The sequence below is a fragment of the Lepidochelys olivacea genome (genome assembly GCF_965140295.1).
Source record: "Lepidochelys olivacea isolate rLepOli2 genome assembly, chromosome: 8".
Classification (NCBI taxonomy): domain Eukaryota; kingdom Metazoa; phylum Chordata; order Testudines; family Cheloniidae; genus Lepidochelys; species Lepidochelys olivacea.
The window spans coordinates 96,904,393-96,928,290 of NC_140418.1; the positions used below are offsets into that span (position 1 = coordinate 96,904,393).

The window sequence follows — 23,898 nt, forward strand, 5'->3', positions numbered from 1 at the left end:
CCATCAGGAGCTATGCAAGCCTGTGTCACACAATTCTGCCATGCATCTCCATCCTAGACTGTAATATCTCTGCTGTTCCATTGCTTGTCTCCCAGCATAGCTCTGATAGTGCTCTTCAGTCTTAGCTTGCTACACCTTTGCTGTTCTGCTGCTGGGACCACACACAGTATTGCCAGTGGTCCTTGTTCCTGATCTTCAGTTCCCTTGCACTTCTGTTCGAAGCTCCCCATGCAGTTCGGCCAGTGCTTCTCAGTCTTGACCTTCAGCCCTTCAACTATTCCATTCCTGGGCTCTAAGCACAGTTGTGGTAATGATCCTCAGTGATAGCCTACCACAACTCTGGTATTTCAGCCCCGGCTGGACTCCACACACACGCAGCCAATGCACATCACTACTGACTTGGAACACCCTAGCTGTTCCTGGTCTGGACTCCACACAGCCGAGCTAATGTCTTTCACTCCTAGCCTGCTCCAGTGTTGGGTTTCTCCTGAGCAGAGACTGCCGAAGTGTGTGTGGTGGGTTTGTGATACGGACACAATGTCCAATTGGGGTCTAGGTTGAGGATCTCCCAACTCATCTGTTTGTTTTTATCCCGCAGTCTGTTCTTCCAATGAGTTCCAGTGCAGTAACAAGACCTGCATAGCCATGATCTTTGTGTGTGATGGCGACAACAACTGTGGAGATGGCAGTGACGAGAGGAAGTGCTCACCACTCACCTGCAAGCCTAATGAGTTCCAGTGCAACAACAGCGTGTGCATCCCAGAGCTGTGGGTCTGTGACAACCAGCCCGACTGTGAAGACTACTCAGATGAATTGATGGAGAAGTGTCGCTACAAAGTCAAGCCTCAGGTGCTGAACACCTGTGCGGCCCACGAATTCAGGTGTGGCAATGGGGAGTGCATCCACTTGAACTGGAAGTGCGATGGCGACGAGGACTGCAAAGACAAGTCAGACGAGCAGAATTGTCGTAAGTATCTGCAGGGGCTAAGCAGCATGGGGACAAGGGATGTCGGCTGGGTAAAGATTTCCTTGGAGTAGAGGGAATTTTTGGATGCCACTAAAGGCCACATTTCAGCCAAGACCTCTAATGACATGTTTGCTGCAACAAATCCATGCCTTCAGACTGGGTATTTGTGTCTGCAGACTGTGTAGCTGAGTGCCCAATTACCAAAATAACCTGCCCAAATGAGACTGAGCACAGAACTCTGTTGGCTGCAAATAATGCTGCATTCAGTGAGAAGTCAGAGGCTGATCTGAGGCTCAGAGAGTTAAACAGCAGCTTCTGTAGTGACTTAAATGTGAGCCTCTCTGACATGGTGGGGAGGAGAGAGCCAGCTTTCCAGGAGCTCCAGGAGGCAATGGTCCTCACGGAGTCACAATCCCTTTCAGAGGCAAGGTGACTCCACCCTGCCCCTTGTTCAGTGCCAGAACCTTCGTGACACAATCTGGCCCATAGCTCCTTAAAGAGAGATGAAAGCATTTAGGTTTGGGGGGAAATTAATTGTTCTAAAAGAATAACACAGGACTGGAAAGGAAGTAGAAAGGGTGGGGTGGGGTGGGGAAGATTCATAGATTCCAAGGTCAGAAAGGACATTGTGATCATCTAGTCTGGCCTCCTGCATAACACAGGCCATAGAACTTCCCCAAAATAATTTTGGGGCATTATTATCTAGTTTGAACTGGAACATATCTTAAAAAAAAATCCAGTCTTGATTTTAAAATTGCCAGTGTTGGAGAATCCTCCACAACCCGTAGTAAATTGTCCCAAAGGTTAATTACCCTGTTAAAAATGTACACCTTATTTCCAGTCTGAATTAGTCTAACTTCAACTTCCAGCAATTGGATCATGATATACCTTTGCCTGCTAGGCTGAAGAGTCTATTATCAATTATTTATGTCCCATGTAAGCACTTATAGACTGCAATCAATTTACCCTCTTGCCCAGCTTTTTGGTAGTGGAATGGGTTGTGGGGGGCCTAGCTGAAGAGGAATTGGTAGCAAGAGACTGAGGATATCTGTTTCAGTTGGAAATCAGAGGTAGGGAATGGGAACAGGTTTGAAAACTCCTAGATTGCCTCAGGGGGTCACAGCTCACAGGTTGGAAACATCTATCTTAAAGCAAAAAAGAAAGAAAGAAAGAAAGATAGATATATATATATATATATATATAGTTTTCTGCCTATGAATCCAGAACATAAAACAGACAATCAATAAAGGCATCTCTGAAGAAGCCAGTTCAAAATGCACTGTGTGCTCTAAAACCTAAGCCCTTTCAGTGTAAGAGTTTGGCTTGTTAAAGGCACAGAGATCATAAATAATGGATTTCTCTTCAGTTAGTTTTGTGTATTTAACACATTGTTGCTGTGTACTGAATGTTTTATCCATTTCCAGACACTAAACTGCTCAAACTGGTCACTTACCCAGAGAGACCAAGAGGGAAATGGAGAAAATGTTTCTCTGAAATATTCATAATGACAAGATTGAGATGAAATAAAATATTTACACAGCTATATACATACATACAGCACTGCTGAAAGGTGGGCAGCTCTGGGGAGGAGGGCCACAACCAACTGCAGAGACTGAACATTTTAACTAAGGAATCCAGGAAAACCTCTGGCTCTTAGAATCAGAAGCATAGGATTTTTATTGTCCATATAGACATTGCACCCAGTAGGGCAGAAAAATCCAGCCTGTGAGGCTAGTAGGGCAGTCCCATCTTGGGAAGGGCCTGTACAAGAAGGCAGTTAGGCTTTCTGTGAAGCGGAGACAAAGGCAGGGAGCAAATGCTGTAGCTCCTTTAACAGGGGAAGGGGGAAGTGGAAGCTCAGGAGGGGAGAGGAAAATGCAGAATAGCCTCTGAGCTGCTCTTAAGAGTAGGGAGAGAAGAAAAAGGAGTAGATGGCTCAGGAGCAGGAGAAAGAGCTGGTATACAGAAAATCAAAGGGGGTGTGGGCAGCAGCAGAATAGGAGTCCAAGGTGGGCTCAGGATTTACTGCTGGGGCAATTCTGTACCACTGTGCAATGAAGAATTTTGTAGAAATTAACATTGTGCGCGCAGAATTTCTTTTCCCCCCACAGAAATGGGCTTTAGTGCTGCTGGCCACCACTAGGGGCCACTGGACCCAACAGAGCCCAGCTCGCACATAAAAGACACTGCTGGGGGGAGGGAGCTAGAGGGTTCTGAGCAGTTCCCAGCACGCCCCGAGGGAAGGAGAGGGCCATGCACAGGAAACTCCGTGCAAGCGTGGGACCCAGCATCAGGCTGTTTCTCCCTCTGGATCCCTGGGCTCTGCGGAGGGGAGAGGGGCGGGTGTCTGGGTTGTGGTTGGGGGGGGGCTGTGACTGGGTTTTGGGGGAAGGGGGTGCGGGTATCTGGGCCAGGGTACCCCCGTGGTTGGTCTCTGGGGAGGGGAGAGGGATGGGTGTCTGGGCTGGGGGGGGCCCTGTGTCTGGGCTCTGGGGGGAGAGGGGGCATGGGTATTTGGACAAGGGGGAGCCCTGTGTCTGGGCTCTGGGAGGGAGGGGGTGTAGGTACCTGGGCCGGGGGGCACCGTGGCTGGCTTCTGGGGAAGAGGGGTGTGGGTATCTGGGCTGGGGGGCTCCATGGCTGGGCTAGTGTGGGGGAGGGAGTGTGGATATCTGAGCTGGTGGGGGGTGTTTGCCCCCCCCCCCCGCCCAGCGTGGGGGTAGGAGGACAGAGAACAGGAACTGGGTTGTCATAGGGGTTTCTTTAACTCTCTACTCCTGGGGGATTTTTGTGTGTGTCTGTATTGTTACAGACATACTTGCTGATGGGTATTTTGAAATAAATTACCAAAATAATTGAAACTGGTGTGATTATGTAGTGTTATTTTTACAAATAAAATTTGCAGAATTTTTAATTTTTGGTGCAGAATTTTTATTTTTTTGGTGCAGAATGCCCCCAGGAGTAAGGACTGATGCTCAGCTTCGGGGAGGATTGATTTTGTTGAGAGGGGAAGCGTTGATTGACTGGATATGAGGAAGATAACAATGTGATTGGTGGAGAGCAATATGATGGAACTGATTTACTCGTGGGATGAAATAGATCTGTTTGAGCCACAAAGCTGGTCCTTCACGTTCAGGAATGTAGGCCTCAATGGCTGCAGCTGAAGGTGAACTCCCTCAGTCAACACTAGCAGTAGATCTGATATCCTCTCTGTGGACAGCCCTAGAGGGCAACATCACTGATCTACACAAAGCCAGGATGTTACAGTAGAGCCCTGTGCGGGGCTATTTTTAATCCTGCTCCCACCTACTCCCGCTATTGTGGCAGTGAGTCCGTGGGATCCCGATTCCAGGCAGGACTCTGTCTCCTATTAAGGAGGGGGGGGTTGTCATAGGTTGCTAGTAGCCATGGGGGTTATCTTGGGGCCCTTTACTGTGTTAGTGCACATTTGATTCTGATACCTTCTGTGCACAATTATTTGTAGTATCTAGGAGCTCTAGTCATGGACTAGGACCTCATTGTGCGAGGCGCTGTACAAACATAGAACAAAATGACAGTCCCCACTCCAAAGAACTTACAATGTAAGTAAGTGAACTCAGACCTTGAGGAACGTTCCCTGGAATGGCATTGGCCTTTGAGGGTGGACTATTTACACACAAGCTTCAATCCAGTAAAGGAAAGATGAGCTCCCCTCTCTCCTTCTCCATATCCAAGGGACCTAGGTGGGTGCAGTAGGGAACATGTCACCGGAAGCATTTGCCAGTTGAAATCAGTGAAAATGCCGTTTTGAGCCCCAGTTCTTTAGTTTAGAAGGGAGTCTAAGTCAAGTCACTTACAAGTCACATTCATCCAGAGGTGAAAGTAAGCCCTGGTACTTGCTGGTGCATCGTACTGGGGCAGCCCGGCTTCCCCAGGGGGCAGTTTAAAGGGCCTGGGGCTGCCAGCAGTGGCTGGAGCCCCAGCCCTTTAAATTGCCTCCAGAGCCCTGCTTCTGGAGCCCTGGGGTAGCAGCTGTGGGGCTCCGGCGGCTGTTTAAAGGGCCTGGGGCTCCCCTGCTTCTACCACCCCAGCCCTTTAAATAGCTGCCGGAGCCCCACCACCACTACTCCAGGGGTCTGGGGGCTATTTAAAGGACCGGGGCTGTAGAAGCATGGGAGCCACAGGCCCTTTAAATAGCCCCTGGAGCCCCGGGCTGCTGCTGCTGTACCCCGGTGGGGGAGGGGGCACTTACGTTACAGGGTGGGCTGGGGCTAGCTCTGACCCCCTCAGCCCCGCCCCTTCCGGGGTCCAGAGCTGGCCCCAGCATACCGGTAAGTCACTCGACTTACTTTCACCCCTGCATTCATCTCGCCTTTGCTAAATGGTTGGCAGGACTAGGACTACACTTAGCCCACCTTGGAGGCGAGAAAGTACTTTATTACTCAGGGACGTCCCCTAGCTTGATCCAACATGGGTAGAGATGGGTTCCAAAGGGTATCCACTGAGCTCCGGCCATCATGATAGGAAGCTTTGAAGGAGCATGGTATAAAGCAGGCAGCAGTAGTAATATCTCACAATTGTATAGAAAACTTTTCAAAATATCTCCCTACAACATCACATAGTGCAACTTCCTCTGAGGCAGTGATGACTGCCAGCTAGTGCACAGCTGCATAATAGTGAAGGAAAGAAGAAATATGGCCAGGGAGATGGGCAAACTCCCACTCCTTTGGAAAGTGCCTTGGGACCTTTAACATTCATGTTCAGAAGGCAGGAATTTTAGTGTACAAGGTCTGCAGTAAATCCATGTACAGTAAATTGTATGATGTTCAGTTTACCTATGTGAAAGAGATGAATGGCAGAGCTGCCTCTGCTGGGTTTGGTCCTGTGGCTCCAGGAAACACAGGTATTTCAACACTGATGCTTTGACTGTTACACCAACCTTTCTCTGGAGAGCTCCTTGACACATGCAGGTCCTGATTCTCCTCTCACTTGTAGTGATATAAATAAGGAGTAACTCCACTGAAGTAAATGAAGTTCAGAACACTCATGTAAAACCAGTGTAAATAACAGTATAATTAGTCCACTAAAGCTGTATGTAGTGGGAAAGGAGACCCTTAATGCACCAGAGAAGAGAGGATATGTGGCTATGTGTGTGGGTATCTGTGTGTTTAATTGATCATTCCTAGATTAAGCCAGTGTGGCTCCTAACCATAAAAAAGCTGCACCCAGGTGGTGACGGTAGATGGTGCGTGTTCTGCAGCACACAGCTGAAATATAAATGTACCATCTATTACACAGCTTTAAAAGTGACATGGGAGAACTAAAAGGTTTGTCGGTGCCCTTATAAAACAAAAAGATCTGAGTTTGCTAAACAAAGAGTTGTGGAAACAGAGAATCAGATATTCAGCTGTTGTAAATCACTTCAGTGGAGCTACCCTGATTTACACCCATTGGGGATCTGACCCAGACAGCTGAGGTTTTCTTCTCTTTCTGAACTTTCTAAGTCTTTTTTTTATTAAAGATACAGAAGAAATTGCAAATATATGACATGGCATTCATCATCTGGTGCTTTGATACCTCTACAATAGGTATTAAAAATGCCATAGATTTGAGCTGATTAGAGTAAGTTCAGGACAGACGATATCAATTTGACATCTTTTCCTGCACATGGAGCTATTGGGGTTTTTGTATTATACATAATAGAGGGATATTAACCACTTAAAAAAAATCTCTCTTGAGGCCAGCATCAGTCACTTGTTGTCATAATCATTTTGGATGAATGAAAGACTAGGCTACCCATTGAGGGTGACAACTAGTGAAAATGCTTTGGCAGAGAGAGAGAAAATAAATAGGATAGAATGGGCTGGCTCAAGGAATTTGTCTGTGACAGTTGTTTTTTTTCTGAATTCATATAAATACACTCAAAATATATTTTTCTAATATAATCTATAGTTTGGATTTATCAGCCTCACAATCCAGACCTGTTATCTTAAAAGTTCTCCTTTGAAATATAGGTTGTACATACAGAAGGGGAATATTGGACAGTGCTTAGAACAAATAACTAGGAATCAGGGCTCTTGAGAGCTAATCCTGACTCTACAACAGTCTTCTCGTGTCACTTCCAACTCTCTATGCCTCAGTCCTTCCATCCATAAAATAGGACTTATCTTGAGGCTTAGTTAATGCCTGAAAAGTGCTTTGAGACACGCATGTGAAAATTGCCATAAAACTGCAAAGTGACTTTATTTTCAAAAAGTAATAAATGCCTCAGATGGAAGTTGTTTGGCACAAATCCCCATGTGTGTCATTAAAGACTCTGGGATAATTGGCAACGCGAATACCAGCTTTGAGCCTGGAATGTGCCTGTTGAATTTGAGCAGCTTGTCTTTTTGTCCAGAGTTTGCAAATGTAAAACATAGTTGTGTTATGTGTAGCAGTTAATATAACAGGTTCTTGCTTTGTTTCTATTCTGTGGAACTGAAGAGGAGCTAGAAAAGTGCTGAGATTCCATTGGTTTAAGCCTCCAAAATAGCACTGCAATTTTCTGAACAGCTGGTGCATATAAACTAAGCTCTGCACATTGAGGAGCTCTGCAAAAACACAGCCCTCCTCTCTAAGACAGGATATCCTGTTGCTGTGGGAATGCCCCTGATTGGTGGCCTGTTGTATTCACTCAGCCAATTATACTGAAATGGAATTATGTCCCAGTTTCATTATAAAAAGGCACGCAGACAATGTCCCACCACCTCCCACACTCCTTGCCTGCCTACCAGGTCCCATGATAGCTTTTGCCACAACATTGTAAGTATGATGCTGTTGTACTTATAAGAACATTGTAAAGATACATTTTTTTAAATTACAGGTTTCAGAGTAGCAGCCGTGTTAGTCTGTATTCGCAAAAAGAAAAGGAGAACTTGTGGCACCTTAGAGACTAACAAATTTATTTGAGCATAAGCTTTTCTGAGCTACAGGTCACTTCATCAGATGCATTCAGTGGAAAATACAGTGGGGAGATTTATATACATAGAGAACATGAAACAATGAGTGTTACCATATACACTGTAACGAGAGTGATCACTTAAGGTGAGCTATTACCAGCATGAGGGCGGGGGGGCGGACACCTTTTGTAGTGATAATCAAGGTGGGCCATTTCCAGCAGTTGACAAGAACGTCTGAGGAACAGTGGGGGGTGTGGGGGTAATAAACATGGGGAAATAGTTTTACTTTGTATAATGACCCATCCACTCCCAGTCTCTATTCAAGCCTAAGTTAATTGTATCCAGTTTGCAAATTAATTCCAATTCAGCAGTCTCTTGTTGGAGTCTGTTTTTGAAGTTTTTTTGTTGAAGAATTGCAACTTTTAGGTCTGTAATTGAGTGACCAAAGAGATTGAAGTGTTCTCCAACTGGTTTTTGAATGTTTATAATTCTTGACATCTGATTTGTCTCCATTTATTCTTTTACGAAGAGATTGTCCAGTTTGACCAATGTACATGGCAGAGGGGCATTGCTGGTACATGATGGCATATATCACATTGGTAGATGTGCACGTGAACGAGCCTCTGATAGTGTGGCTGATGTGATTAGGCCCTATGATGGTGTCCCCTGAATAGATATGTGGACACAGTTGGCAACGGGCTTTGTTGCAAGGATAGGTTCCTGGGTTAGTGGTTCTGTTGTGTGGTGTGTGGTTGCTTGTGAGTATTTGCTTCAGGTTGGGGGGCTGTCTGTAAGCAAGGACTGGCCTGTCTCCCAAGATCTGTGAGAGTGATGGGTTGTCCTTCAGGATAGGTTGTAGATCCTTGATGATGCGTTGGAGAGGTTTTAGTTGGGGTCTGAAGGTGATGGCTAGTGGCGTTCTGTTATTTTCTTTGTTGGGCCTGTCCTGTAGTGGGTGACTTCTGGGTACTCTTCTGGCTCTGTCAGTCTGTTTCTTCACTTCAGCAGGTAGGTATTGTAGTTGTAAGAATGCTTGATAGAGATCTTGTAGGTGTTTGTCTCTGTCTGAGGGGTTGGAGCAAATGCGGTTGTATCGTAGAGCTTGGCTGTAGACAATGGATCGTGTGGTGTGGTCTGGATGAAAGCTGGAGGCATGTAGGTAGGCATAGCGGTCAGTAGGTTTCCGGTATAGGGTGGTGTTTATGTGACCATTGCTTATTAGCACCATAGTGTCCAGGAAGTGGATCTTTTGTGTGGACTGGTCCAGACTGAGGTTGATGGTGGGATGGAAATTGTTGAAATCATGGTGGAATTCCTCAAGGGCTTCTTTTCCATGGGTCCAGATGATGAAGATGTCATCAATGTAGCGAAAGTAGAGTAGGGGCGTTAGGGAACGAGAGCTGAGGAAGCGTTGTTCTAAGTCAGCCATAAAAATGTTGGCATACTGTGGGGCCATGCGGGTACCCATAGCAGTGCTGCTGATTTGAAGGTATACATTGTCCCCAAATGTGAAATAGTTATGGGTGAGGACAAAGTCACGAAGTTCAGCCACCGGGATTGCCGTGACATTGTCGGGGATACCGTTCCTGATGGCTTGTAGTCCATCTTTGTGTGGAATGTTGGTGTAGAGGGCTTCTACATCCACAGTGGCCAGGATGGCGTTTTCAGGAAGATCACCGATGTATTGTAGTTTCCTCAGGAAGTCAGTGGTGTCTTGAAGATCGCTGGGAGTGCTGGAAGTGTAGGGCCTGAGGAGGGAGTCTACATAGCCAGACAATCCTGCTGTCAGGGTGCCAATGCCTGAGATGATGGGGCGTCCAGGATTTCCAGGTTTATGGATCTTGGGTAGCAGACAGAATACCCCTGGTCGGAGTTTTAGGGGTGTGTCTGTGCGGATTTGTTCTTGTGCTTTTTCAGGGAGTTTCTTGAGCAAATGTTGTAGTTTCTTTTGGTAACTCTCAGTGGAATCAGAGGGTAATGGCTTGTAGAAAGTGGTGTTGGAGAGCTGCTGAGCAGCCTCTTGTTCATATTCCGACCTATTCATGATGACAACAGCACCTCCTTTGTCAGCCTTTTTGATGATGATGTCAGAGTTGTTTCTGAGGCTGTGGATGGCATTGTGTTCTGCACGGCTGAGGTTATGGGTCAAGTGATGCTGCTTTTCCACAATTTCAGCCCATGCACGTCAGCGGAAGCACTCTATGTAGAAGTCCAGTATGCTGTTTCGACCTTCAGGAGGATCCGATGAAGTGAGCTGTAGCTCACGAAAGCTTATGCTCAAATAAATTTGTTAGTCTCTAAGGTGCCACAAGTACTCCTTTTCTTTTTTTAAATTGTTCCCCTTGTCACACTTAGGTGATTAAAAGTGAAAGAATTTTTAAAAATTGAATGTTCTTTTCACATCCGATAGGGTTTTAGGGGACTACCTGGTCCTTGGTGACCAAAGAGTTAAATTTAGCTCAGCTGCTCATTCCGCTTATCCAGATGTTCAGGGAAAGAGCAATAAACTGACCACTGGAGAGACAGTGGGGGATATGGCTCATGGGAAGGTTAGGCTTCAAACCATGTTTATAGGAACTGTGTTGAACCCCAGGCTGTGGAGTTTTATGGTTCCTTTTATGCTTATTAACTTCTTTGGCTTTTGTGTTACAAACTTTAGCCAAAATGGTCAGAAGTGTCGGATGCCAAATGTGAGGCCCTCAGTGGCCGTATTTCGGAGGCGCTAAGCATGTGCAGTTCCCATTGGGTCAGTTGGAGGTACAGGTGATCAGCACCTGTGAAAATCACAACACTTTTCAAACTTCTGGTGAATTATTCTGATCACTGTACTTTTCCAATTGCAAAAGTATTTTTTTCCATACTAAGTCTTTGCACCATCTGGTATTTATGCATTTTGCTGTCCATTCAGCTTGGATAAAGACACTAAACTAGTGTTAACAAGTTTCCCCTCAAATTCTCATGCAGCTGTACAATATTGGGTTTGGGTTTCGTACAAATGGATTTCATTTTCTACAAAATGGAAACATTTCTCTTTACAGTAAGGTTGGTTAAATTATTATTTTTAAATAAAACCTAAATTAGGGAGTCTTATTATTGTTACTAATATTACTAATATTACTACTAATAATAAATAAATATATTCAAGGTGCATAGAGCCTTTTTGTCTTGAGAGTCCCAAATTACTTGATAAACTGCAGGCCTTCTCTCGTTGAACTGAGTGACAAAAATCTCACTAACTTGAATAAGTGTAGGATTGGGTTGGGCAATTGCTTCACTGCTGATTTAGAGGAAAGAGTGCCACCTACAAGGAAGAAAATGAAACTGATGATCCAGTAGGTCCACTAGATGTTGCTCTCGAGGTCTGCCATCCACTTACCTGTCTCACAATTATTTAGCTTCTAGAATTTGATGGTAACAAAGCTGTGGCTCCTAGGACACTGTTTATTACTTGGGAAAGCTTTTTCCCTTAGGGTTTTTTGCAAAAGGTTTATCTTTGTGCATTTATTGGGTGCGTTTGACTTCTTTCTGGGGGGGAGGGGACAGTGCCGCTTCACAGCTTTATTTTGTCATGCTGTATTTATAAATGCTAAGTTTCCCCCATGCCTCCACAGGTGCTGCAGTTGTCATTGCTATATAAAATGTCATGCAGCAATTCTGTACATGCTAGAGTTTAGTCAACTGAAGTCATCCTAAATCTGCATTTTGCATCCTGTATGATGCTGTGAAGAATAACACTGTGCCATGGCTTGCACTTTGATACTTGCTGGTAGTTCACTTAATGTCTCTTGGCTCTTTTTGGGGTATCTAAAAAAAATGGCTACCTTCCTCTCATAACTGTTGTTCTTTGAGATTGTCGGAAGGTTTTTCCTCTAGCGGTACCCCTCGGGTAAGCTGTGGAGCCCCCTGGAGTGGCGCCTTTATGGCAGTGTATATAGTTACTTGCCAACCCACCGCCTGCTCCGTTCCTTCTTGCCTGAATACTCCCAACAGAGGGGAGGCGGGTGGGATTTGGAATGGACATGAACAACACATCTCGAAGAAGAACAGTTATGAGAGGTAGGTAACCGTTTTTTCTTCAAGTGCTTGCTCATGTCCATTCCAATTAGGTGACTCCCAAGCCGTACTCTTGGAGGAGGGGTCGGAGTTCCTCTGGTTGCAGACTGCAGCACTGCTCTGCCAAATGCTGCGTCATCTCTGGACTGTTGAGAAATTGCGTAATGCGAGGTGAAGGTATGGATAGAGGATCATGTGGCTGCCCTGCATATGTCCTGAATGGGCACTTGAGCTAGGAAAGTGGCATATGATTCTTGAGCTCTTGTAGAGTGCGCTGTCAACGTTGGGGCCGGAATCTTGGCCAAGTCATAGCAAGTCCTGATGCACGACATGATCTAGGATGATATGTGTTGGGAGGAGATGGAAAGCCCTTTCATCCTCTCTGCGACGGTGATGAAGAGCTCTGGGGACTTCTGAAATGGCTTTGTGCGCTTGATATAGAAAGCCAGGGCACATCTCACATCCAATTAATGAAGCATGCGATCTCTGTTATTGGCATGTGGCTTGAGGAAATGTCCTGATTTGTATAGAATTGAGAGACTACTTTAGGGAGAAACGCAGGGTGTGGGTGAAGTTGCACCTTGTCTTTATAAAAGGGGGCTCAGATGTCAGCACCTTGAATTCAGAGACCCTTCTGGCTGAGCTGATGGCCACTAGGAAAGCTACCTTCCAAGATAGGTAAAGCAAGGAACATGTTGCCATGGGCTCAAGTAGAGGGGGTCCATAAGCCTGGCAAGGACTAGATTGAGGTCCCAATGAGGAAGAGGCTGCCTCACCTGAGGACACAGTCTATCCAGCCCCTTGAAGAAGCGGCCTACCATCAGGTTTCCAAAGACTGACCTATCCTCTACCCCTGGGTGAAAGGCAGAGATGGCAGCCAAGTGTACCTGATCGAAGAGGTCACCAACCCCTGCCATTTCAAGTTGAGCAGGTAGTCCAAAACATATGGGATCAAGGCTTGTGGTGCAGGAGTACCCTTCTGCATAGACCAAATCAAGAACTGCTTCCACTTAGTGAGGTAAGTGGCTCGAATAGAGTGCTTCCTGCTTCCGAGAAAGACCTCCTGAACTGAAGTTGAGACTGGTTTAACCATGGAGCTTCCACGCTGTGGGGTGGCGGGACTCCAGGTTAGGATGTCGTATCCTGCCGTTTTCTTGTGTGATGAGGTCTGGGAACAAGGGAAGGACTACTGTCCTGTCCACTGATAGGTCCAACAGCACTGGAGAGCCCATCCGCACTGGACTCAGCGGCCCCCCTGTCATGGCTGGAGTCAACAGCTGTGGGACTTGCAGGCCAGGTCTGGGGAGTCCCAACACAGGACACACCCCACTGGTGTGCCCTGCCGGTGAGCGACCCTTGTCCATCTTCTTCTTATGCAGCACCGGCAATTGTGAATGGTACCGTGAGGTGGAGCTGAGCCTCGGGGCCGTGGAGCAGTGCCGATGTCGATGCTTCTTACAGGAGTTGTTCCTCAGTGCCAAGGGTTCCCACGCCGGTGCGCTGCGCATTGAGGCTGTTGGCAAAGTGCAGATTTCATTAGGAGGAGCTTCAGGCAAGAGTCTCTCTCCTTCTTTGTTCTGGGCTTAAAACCCCTACATATCTTGTACCTATCCTCCTGATGACCCTTCCCGAGGCACTTGAGGCAGGAATCCTGCGGATCACCATGTGGCATAGGCTTCAGGCACTTCTCACAGGGCTTAAAGCCCTGGGACCAAGGCATGCCCCTGTCCGGTGGAAAGGGAATCAGGGAAGATCTTCCAGCTAAGTACTATTCAACTAATTAACACTAGTGGGTGACTATTTACAACAACTATTCAAAGAAAGACCGCTAAGTAGGCACTTTAAATACACAAGACCGAGCTGCTCCAACAGCCATCACTAGCAGTAAGAAAGAACTGAGCAGAAGGTGTGTCAGCAAGGACCTATATACACTGCCATAAAGGTGCCACTCCACGGGGCTCCACAGCTGACCCAACGGATACGGCTAGAGGAAAAACTTTCTGACAATCGTGCACGCGGCACACCCACACCTAATTGGAATGGACATGAGCAAGCACTCGAAGAAGCCATAATTTCTGTATTTAAAGACAGTTTGTGAAATTGTCAAGGAAATGCTGCCACGTGGCTTCGGATTACATGAATTAGCATCAGCTCTGACCTCCTATAGCTATTCAGCAGCAATGATTTTCTGTCATGTAAAACCCAGCTTCAGCCCCCAAAGGAGAAACACAACAGTAAAGACTTTCAAATGGTTTGCTACTTTAATAGAATTTTGAGGAAACATTTGGAAGATGGACTCCTCTGAACTGTAATGTGTAACATACCCAGGGGGCTGTAGATCTCCTTTGCAATCAAACTGGCGGCTGCTATCCGTGAGCATCTATAGAGCTTCTGTACTCATTGTTAAGGCTAAGATTTTGTCATGGATATTTTTAGTCTGACTTTTACTAAAAGCATCTGGGACAAAATGGGGATCTGCGGGTCACCACACCACCTGAAGTGGGGCTGCTGCGCAGGGGATAGGAGCCACCTGCAGCAGCTGGGGGTTGCGGGATACACCTGCAGCTCAGGAGGGGTCCCCTGCTGCCCATGGGGGCCGGGAGCTGCAGGGTACCCCCACTGCCCGCAGCTCCAGGGGCCCACGGGGCCTGGGAGCTGGAGGTTCCCCCACCACCTACAGGGGCCAAGAGCTGTGGGATGCTACCAGCTCCCATGTCAGCCGGGAGCTGTGGGGTACCCTGACCATCCACAGCATTGGGGGCCTGTGGTGGCTGGGAGCTCAGGGGTTCCCCCGCTGCCCACAAGCTTGGGGGTTCCCCACCACCTCTGGCAGCCCCTGCAGCTCGCAGCCCCCATGGGCAGCAGAGGACCTTGCTGCTTCCCACTGCTGAAGTCACAGAGGTTGCTGGAGGTCACAGTTTCCATGACTTTCACGACCTCTGTGACTTGATCAGAGCCTTATTCATTGTCAGTATAAATGAGAGTCTCAGCTATGGAGGCCGTTTGTTAACATAAGCTCGAGGAAGACGTGGCTTCAGGTAGGGGCTCTGGGCTAGATTCACAAGGGGGACGTAGATGTCTGCCTGTCCCTTTAGGTGCTTAAGGTCAGCGTTTAGGTGCCACTGGCATTCACAAAACCCCACTCAGCTGCTGCCTAATCATATATGTGCCTGAAGCAGAGTGACACCTAAGTCCTGACACCACCGAGTAACCCGGTGTTCTAGCTCACACCCAGCCCCGGTGGGATTTTCAGATCAGTCATTCTCCCACCTGTCTTGCCTGCAGGGCCTCATCAGGACACGCCTACCTCACACAGAAGACAGAGGAGGCAGTGGTGCCTCACACTACAGCCCAGCAATCAGTTGCGTTCACCTGGGATGTTGTGGGAGACGCAGGTTCAGGTCCCTGCCCTGCCTGATTTGGAGCAGGGACTTGAATCCTGGTTTCCCACATCCCAGGTGAGTGCCCTAACCCCTGGTCTTTTGAGCACAAGGGGGCCCATCACCATTTCCTCCAACTCCTCCTAGGTTTCTTGCCAGAAAGGACTGGCTTAGGGCTTAACTCCAGGGTTAGGGAAAGGGTTCAGAGCTGTGAATTCCAAGTGGGCGGAGACGCCTCCCTCTGGTGGAGTTAGGTGCCTAATTCCCTTTGAGGGGGAGGGCTTAGACCCAACCCCTTCCTCAGCATTTCCTACTGGCTAGTTTTGGCAGCTCAGTGTGGTGGTTTCTGTGAATCCCTTTCTCTGGCACCTGACTCTCCCCCAGCATTGTGTAGGGACCCTGAGCACCTAAATCAAGGTTGTGAATTTCACTAGGCAGCCAGGTACTCAGAAGTTAAGCATCGTAACTCCGAGTGTTGCAAGGCTCTAGCCCTCTGTAGCAGAGGGATTTCTTAATGTTTCTGTTGTGAAGACCTGTTTTGAGTCAGTAATAACCTGACCAGGAAAATTAGTTCCAGGCTTGAAACATGGTCTGAGTCTGCCGAGATGTTTTCAGATTGTAATGTAGCACGAAGCCTGGCTCTCAGCTGAATTCTCACAGCTCCCTTTGGTCTTCAGTTTGACTTCTGAGTACTCAGCATCTCCAGTCCTAGATTGATCCCTGGTGTAACTGCATTGACTTTAGTGGAGTTACACCAGGGATGAATTTGGCCCATGACCTCAGGCTGGACATGTTTCAAAATGTATTTTTTTAAAAAATCTTTTTGTCTCTAAAATAAATAAAAAGCTGAGGCAAGGTAGCCAGCGTCGGCACACGGCCCTCCCTACCTTCATCTTCTTTGAATTGGAGTGCAGCAGTGCGCCTCGTATGGGCTAAAGCTGAAGACCACTCAAACTTCCGTGAGCACAGAATTTGGCTGCCCACTTGCTTACCGTTGTTTCTGACAGGAAGCTCCATTGTCTGCACTGATTGGCTGTGGGCTGCTATTCAAGGTATTGGTTTTGCCCTGTACGGGCTGGTCCTGGCTAAGCTTAGAGACCCACTTCACTCCCTGTGCTCTGCCATGGGTGGTAAGATCAACTGGCGCACCTCAGCTGCCATGTTTAAACATCTGAGGGCCACAGGCAGGACATTCTCAGTGACGAGCCCTCACCCCTGTTGGTCTCCCAGAGCCCAAGTTTGTTAACTCTTAAAGCTCCCTGCACAGGGAAAGAGTTACTGAGTTTCTGTTGAGCCCTTTAATATACTCAGTGAACTCTGCATATAATTCATGTTTTAAATTGGGTAGAGGACCCCAGGGAGCATGTTAGGTACAGGTTAATAAGACAAATGAAGAGTCTGTTGTATGTGGTTAAAGACTATTGTATGAAGCCATTTAAAATCCATCCTGGTGTCATTTTAAAGCACTGGTGACCTGCCGCCCTGATGAGTTCCAGTGTGGGGACGGGACCTGTATCGATGGAGCAAAGCAGTGCAACAAGGTACACGACTGTCCTGACAACAGCGATGAGGCAGGCTGCATTAACGGTACGTTTAGCCAATGCACCTTACACTCCAGTGTATGATACAATAAGAAGTCCAGCTCAGTCAGAGCATTGTAGGCACTGGAGATTTAAAAGACCTATTAGCTTTCCTAATCCATCTCCCCAGGCCAATGCAGGGTTGTTCCTTACAGAGCATTTTAAATTAGTCCAGTAATGGGGCTTCTTTAGGAACTTTTCCAAAGTCCTAATAGACCTCACTCTTTGAAAAAAAAATTCCTGCATGATGTTCAGTCTAAATATTCTTTTGCTTAACACCATCTCATTACTGCTAATTTTAACCTCTTGAAGCTTGATGTTCAGTCTTCATTATCATGACCCTAATCTAATTTAGTCGCTTTCCTCTCTTGCCCAACACAACAGAGTCCACGTGTGAAAGCCCCAGGAAGTTTCAGTGTAAAAATGGAGAGTGCATTGATGGAGTCAAAGTGTGCGATTCACATAGAGACTGCAGGGACGGGTCTGACGAGCCTGTGAAAGAATGTGGTACAGTACACACCTCTTTCCTCTTATTGCTGCTGTGTTAACCTCTTCTCTCTCTGGTGCTCATGACTAGCAGAATAACAACATGTGGCTGCTAATGCCATTCCTAGCTGCACTCTCTCTCTCTCTCTCTCTCTCTCTCTCTCTCTCTGCACACACTGTACCCATTGCATGGATATAAATGGAAGCAGAATTGGGCTCTCTGGCTTTCTGAGGTCATTGGGCTTGCACAGATGTGACTGGAGGCTTGCCCAGAGGCTCCATTCTACTCCACCAAGAAATGCACTTTGTCTTCATGGAGGGATGTGTGATCTGAGCACAGGACCAGGAGCAAGGAACTCATAAATTCTGATCCCCCTGACACCAGGTAATTACTGGTGTGTGGGCTAATTAGTGTTTGTAAAATGCTTTAAAGATAGAAACTGATTTCTGAGTATTATTGTCAGATAGTGAGTTCTATGGGTGTTTTCCATTTCCAGTTTCTACATGTTCCATATTCTACATGCAGGGGACTGGACTAGATGACCTCTTGAGGTCCCTTCGTGTTCTATGATTCCATGTTATTGAGGTTTTTGTTAGGGATTAAGGGCATGGTGTCAAATGAGCCTGATAAAAATTCCCTCTGTGTAAAATTACATTGGATTCCAAGTTAGTGAAAATCACAGATGCCATAAAAGCACATCTCTGATAAGCACCTGTTTGCTGCATCGACATTGTTAGAAGGTCAAGAGAATCCAAACCACACCACCAAAGAGCAGTTCCATTCTTCCTGGAGGACTCCTTGGTGCAGGAAATAGGTGGGTTATTGAGCTTTCACCCCTCCTTTTAGGAGAATACTGCCAGCAGCAGCACTAGTTTGGAGTACTCAGGCAGTGCAAGGACTGTGATTGTGGCTGGCTCACATGCAAAGATGTATGGGAAAGGCTCCTTGTGCTCTTCCCTTCCACCCTTGCACACCTGGCCTCAAAGATTGCTGGCACACCAGCAGTAATCTGGCCTCAAATATTGGTAGTACAAAGAGGCTAGTTCAGAAAATGTAACTGGGTGAAAAAATATAGGAAGATTTTTTTTTCTTTCAAATCCTGATTCAGAAATAGGGAAACGTGACCCTGACCAAGGTCTGAAGATCTAGTGCTGACTTTTGTACCTTATCCCTGAGCTGACAAAGGCTAGCCAAGCCACTTGTGTCGCCTGTCACTCCATATCAACCCAAACAGAGAGACGGGGAAACTGTACAGGGGGATCTCATAGGGTCTCCACCTCCACCCAAAATCATCAGCCCATGGACATTGATGCATTACACCTTTCACTCACACCTGGCTCAGCACAGAGGAGTCTATGTGAGTGTATGCTTGGGAGACAGTGATTTAACATTGCTGTTCTTCTTCGAGTGCTTGCTTATGTCCATTCCATATTAGGTGTGTGTGCTCGCCACGTGCACCGGTGCCGGAAGTTTTTTCCTCAGCAGTATCCAGAGGGAACCGGCTCTGGCACCCTCTGGAGTGGCGCCCACATGGCACAACATAAGGGGCGCCGCCAGCAACATGCAGGTAATTAGAACAGGGACGTGGGAGTCAGGAGATACAGGTTCTGTTCCAGCCACTGGCTCACTGTGTGACCTTGAGCAAGTCATTTAACCACTGTCTGTCTCAGTTTCCCCATCTGTAAAATGGGGCATAAGTGTACTTAGCACCTCTCCATAGCACTTTGAGATCCTCAGAAGGGCACCAAACAATGCAGAGTTTTATTAGTCATCTTATTTAAATTGTCAGGTGGATATGTGGCCCCAGTTTGGGTAATTGGCTGTTCTTCCATAATAGAAAATTGAGCACAGTTGGCCTACTTCTAGGCCTATGATAACTAGGCCTATGATAAGAGCTGCAGTGAGAGAACCAGAGCTCGAGTAGTTTTTATATCCATGCTACAAAGCACCCCTGTAACCAGAAGTGTGATTGACATGCAAATCCTTGTTTAAGTTACAATAACCTATAGCATTTTGAAGTCTGTGTGTGTGTGCATGTGTTCAGTCTAATAGGCTAGAGGCCAATATAACGATAGTAAAAGGCAATTTCCATTTAATAAATGTCAAAGAATAGCTATGGCACACAGTACGACTCTGTGGACAGCGACTCAGAGCCTAGTGATCTTGCTGCTATTAATAACATGCTTATTTCTTTGTTAGGAAAGTGGAAGCATACTACATCCGAGTCGCTGTCTCTCCTGGTGCAATGTTTTCCTAGCCCGTTGACTTTAATTGGCTTGTTGTTGTTTTTATTTTCTTCCAAGGGTACTGGTTTAATGGTTCTGCTGCTACACTGCTACACAATGGTATCCACAGAAGCAAGAAGTAAAAATAAATAAATCTGACTGTATATTACAGTAAAGCTTCAAGCTGATGGGCTGCATGCCCAAGTGAACCGCTATGCCCCAGAACTCCCACATCATCTGCATCAGCAATCCTAGACAGAGGAAGAAATTTCTCTTCACCTTGTATAGGTTAATTGGAACAACAAGAAAAATGTTTTTTCTGGCAAGAAAACAACCTTCCTCGACCTCTCTCCAGTTATAGTTACGAGGATGCAATAATTCTACTCTTTCAATTTCAGCTCTTGCACAAGGGGGAAAAACAGCATTTGATGAGACAGCATTTTGGTCTTAGATGGGACTATCACTGCATAGACTGTACACATGAGTTAGATTAGGCTGTCAGCAGTCAGACTGTCCACATCTCACTGTTAGCTCGGGGTGTCTTGTGTACGGACTGTACATAAGTGAGGTGGGAATATCTCCAAAGGACTGTACCTTGGTGTATGCTGGGGCTCTCTCAGCATAGATTGCCCTGGTGTATTAGATGGGAATATGTAATACCACATAGACTCTCCCCAGTTAGCTGGGACCACTGGGTCAGATGACTGTCCTGGAATGGATTATTACAGCTCAAGGAAACAGTTTGGTATGTGCCACCAGAGTAGGGAGAGGGGGAAGTCAAATGGGGATAATTCTCAGGCAGTTAATGCCTGGAAGCAAAAGATTTATGACTGGATGGGAACTGCGAACCCAAGAATTTTGTACAGTATCCCCAGGGTCTCTGATTTGCATTTTAGGCCACTGGTTTCTAGTCCAAAGGGACTTTAAAATGTCAGTTTGGAGTGATACCGAGAAAGAGAGAATTTTGGTGGGTGTTTTCTACTTGTGAAGTCACTAGTGCGCTCCATGCTGCTGGCTCCCAATCACCAGCAGCTGGTAGCTACTGAAACATTTCTGGGTACCTCAACGCCTTTTAACGTACTCAGTCTTGTAATTAAAAAACATCCTTTATCCTAAATAATCTGTATGCTTCTTTTAGACCAAAATGAATGTTCGATCAACAACGGTGGGTGCTCACACATATGCAAAGACTTGAAGATCGGTTATGAATGTGAATGCCCTCCCGGATACAAGCTTCTGGATAAAAAAACGTGTGGAGGTAATTTACATGCAAACAGCAGTCTCTTGTTTCACTGTACAGAGACGTAATTATAGTCACTCCAGCATTGCTCCATCACAGATGGTTTGATTTCAAGTTATTGATGGGTTTCAAACGCTCCTTTCAGACATAGATGAATGTGAGAATCCAGACGCTTGTAGCCAGATCTGCATTAATTACAAAGGGGACTACAAATGTGAATGCTACGAGGGATACGAGATGGACACCCTGTCCAAGAACTGCAAAGCCGTAGGTAAGGCAACCCCGGCAAGCACTCAAACCCGACTGACCCAGTAGTATGAGTGTTATAAAGAAACGTGGGTCCATGGGCCAAGGGTTGGGGGAAAGGAGACAAAAGGAAAATTAAAAGCCAAATGCATTCATTTAAAACTATACAAAACTGCTACAGCAGATGTGTCCCGAGGCAACAGCTCCACTCGTCACGCAGATCAGAATATTTTAGCAGTGTGTGCAGCTCAAGATTACAGTCAGCAGTTGGCAGTTTGAAGATGAGACTAAAAAGGAAAGTCTCTTGACAGGTGTTTAAAAACAGTGCAGCAAAAATTAAGTAATAATAAGAAAAAAGGAACACAATCAAAAATAGTTGGATTAGCCAGCCCTTCCCGCAGACCCATCCCCCACGTCTCCCCAAACTCTACACGAATCTCAAAAAGAACAGCGCAGCAGCTCACTTGCTCTAAAAGAAACAAACATCCCAGCTCATTGCAAAAGAAAATATGCTAATGTCAGGGAGCTGGAAAGCTATATTATAAAAGGTCTAGGATCAGCCATATTGAGTATCATTTCATGGAAGAGATTGGCCTTTGGGGGAGTGATTTCCTGAGGGAGCTGGCTCAGTAAAGTTTTGTCCTGGGAATTTCAGATAAGTTTTCTTATTATACCTAATATATTGTATATAAAAAGTCCTTAAAGTCAGCATGTCCAGCAGACTTTATGTACGCGCCGGACCCCTTCCTTGCACTGTCTGGGGGCAGCTGGAGTTGTCACCTAGGGGTTGTCCTAGGACCCACCCTTCTGCTCCCTGCTCAGAAATTCCTGCCCCCTCAGGGTCTCTGCAGGGTAGCTTTAAAGCCAGAGTGCCTGCTGGGAGAGCCCTATCAGGCTTGGAGGGTGGAGGTGGGGCTCACATTTTTAGAACTCCAAATGGAACCTTTGCTCAGCTTTCTCCTGTATCGCTCTTTTTTCCCTTCCCAATGTTCCCTCTGTCCCATCTATCCCCCATGGTGCAGGGTGTCTTTGCCTCCAAGTGGGAGTTGGGTAACTCTCAATAAACTCACTCTTTCCTTAAATATTTTCCCCTCAGTTCAAGTCTTTTAGGAAGTGACTTCTCACCATTGAAAATAGGAGACACTGGGATAAATCATGCAGTCCTTACTCAAGCAAAGCTCCCACTTGTAGTCTGATGATTAATTTGAGGTGCAGAATGCACTTATCACTATTAGGTTTGTTCTTTGGGGACTACACAGAGATTAATTAGGATGACGACTGTGAGAGACAGAGAAAGACTTTGAGTTTTATTAATACCATGATGAATAGAAACAAAAATCACAGAATTAGAAAAACAAGAGTAACAGCAGACTCCTCATCAGGTATATTCATGAATTTGGGTTCCCCTTAGGGTGAGATTAAGCATTAAGGTTGTCACTCCTGCTGAGGGTTGGGTTTGAGCCTCTTTTATGGACTTACTCCTTGCACCCAGTGGCACATTAGCCACTGGGCCAATGGGATCTCTGCCCAGGGGCCCTGGCCAATTAGGAGGCCCTGAAAAAATGGGCACTCCCATGCCCCGACCCCATTCCCTGGCAGGATTGCTGGGTGGGTGGGGCAGGGGAAGCCCCTGCACCCCAACCTCACTCCCCAACAGCAGTGCCAGGTGGCAGGGGAAGCCCCAGTGTGGGGACCTCATCTGTGGCCCTGAGACTGAAGGAACTCTAGCTCCCTGCTGCGGTCTGAGGGCTGGGGGAGCTCTTACTCCCCACTGTGGCCCTAGGCCCATGGTGGGGGGACAGAGCTTCTCCAGTCTTGGGGTTGCAGTGGGAGCAGGGCTGAAAGGAGCAAATGTGGGACCGCAGATGAGGTACGGAATGTGGGTGGAACAGGGCAGGGACACAGAGGGAAGGGACAGAATGGGTGGGTATGTGGGCAGGGCTGCAGGCAGGAGGGCAGGGGCTCCCCACTTGCTCTGGTCCAGGGCCCCACCAATCTTTATTCCACCTCTGCTTACACCCACCTATTTCTAAGACCATATTTGATTAGGTTTTGGCCTTCTGTTCATATTTGTCATGCCTGCACCCATTTTGGGGGCTCCAACAATTGTATCATTTGTGCAGATAGAAGTTAAGGAGACTAGCTAAACAAAGCCTTTGTGGTCAAGACCATTTATCAGATGATATATATGGCTAAGTCTTCTGACCCAAGGTTACTTACTTATGTTAATTTGTACTAGACCTAATGTGACCGTATACTATTACTACCAGTAGCCTCAAGCTAAATACTAGGCTTCAGGCTCACTGAAAAGCCCATTTTAAAATGACCTTTACATTTCTTTGCTTACTCCTGCTTGCATTATAGATTTAGTTTAATTTGCACTCATTTAGCAAGCATCTTCACTTTTTCTAAGAGATAAATGTTTATTTACCTGATCCCCTGAGCTGAGGTCAAAGGTCAACACACTGAAACTATGCAGAATTATCCACCACTTCTGATGGTTTTGAGGGTCACTGACAGCACATATCTCCAGGGTTCGGTCCTTACAAGCAGTGCTCATCCCTTTGTCATATCTACGCTCCCTACAATGGGAGGTTTGCCTGAGTAAGAACTCAGTCACAAAGGAAGCTGAGATGCATACATTTTTTCCTGAGGAAAATAACACAGATAATATGCTTCCATCTCTCCTGAGTTTGTCATAAGAAAAATAAATTCGACATTTCCTGTTAGAATTTCTGGGCTGGCCTGTGGCCTTAGTACCTCAACCCCAGTAGAGGTGGATGCCATTACATTTGACATGAGC

At 46.5% G+C, this 23,898-nt stretch overlaps 1 protein-coding gene across 3 annotated transcripts in view; it reads left to right on the forward strand.

Annotated features, from left to right (window-relative positions):
- LRP8 (LDL receptor related protein 8) overlaps positions 1 to 23,898 on the forward strand; it is a 288,878-nt gene that overhangs the window by 232,546 nt on the left and 32,434 nt on the right. For 2 of the 3 annotated variants that reach the window (XM_084637202.1, XM_084637203.1), the window contains 5 exons: positions 599 to 967; positions 16,782 to 16,904; positions 17,282 to 17,404; positions 20,748 to 20,867; positions 20,995 to 21,120. In XM_084637202.1, the coding sequence (XP_084493328.1) occupies positions 599 to 967; positions 16,782 to 16,904; positions 17,282 to 17,404; positions 20,748 to 20,867; positions 20,995 to 21,120 (861 nt within the window). The remainder of the gene's footprint in view (positions 1 to 598; positions 968 to 16,781; positions 16,905 to 17,281; positions 17,405 to 20,747; positions 20,868 to 20,994; positions 21,121 to 23,898) is intronic. The other variant, XM_084637201.1, reaches the window with a different exon arrangement.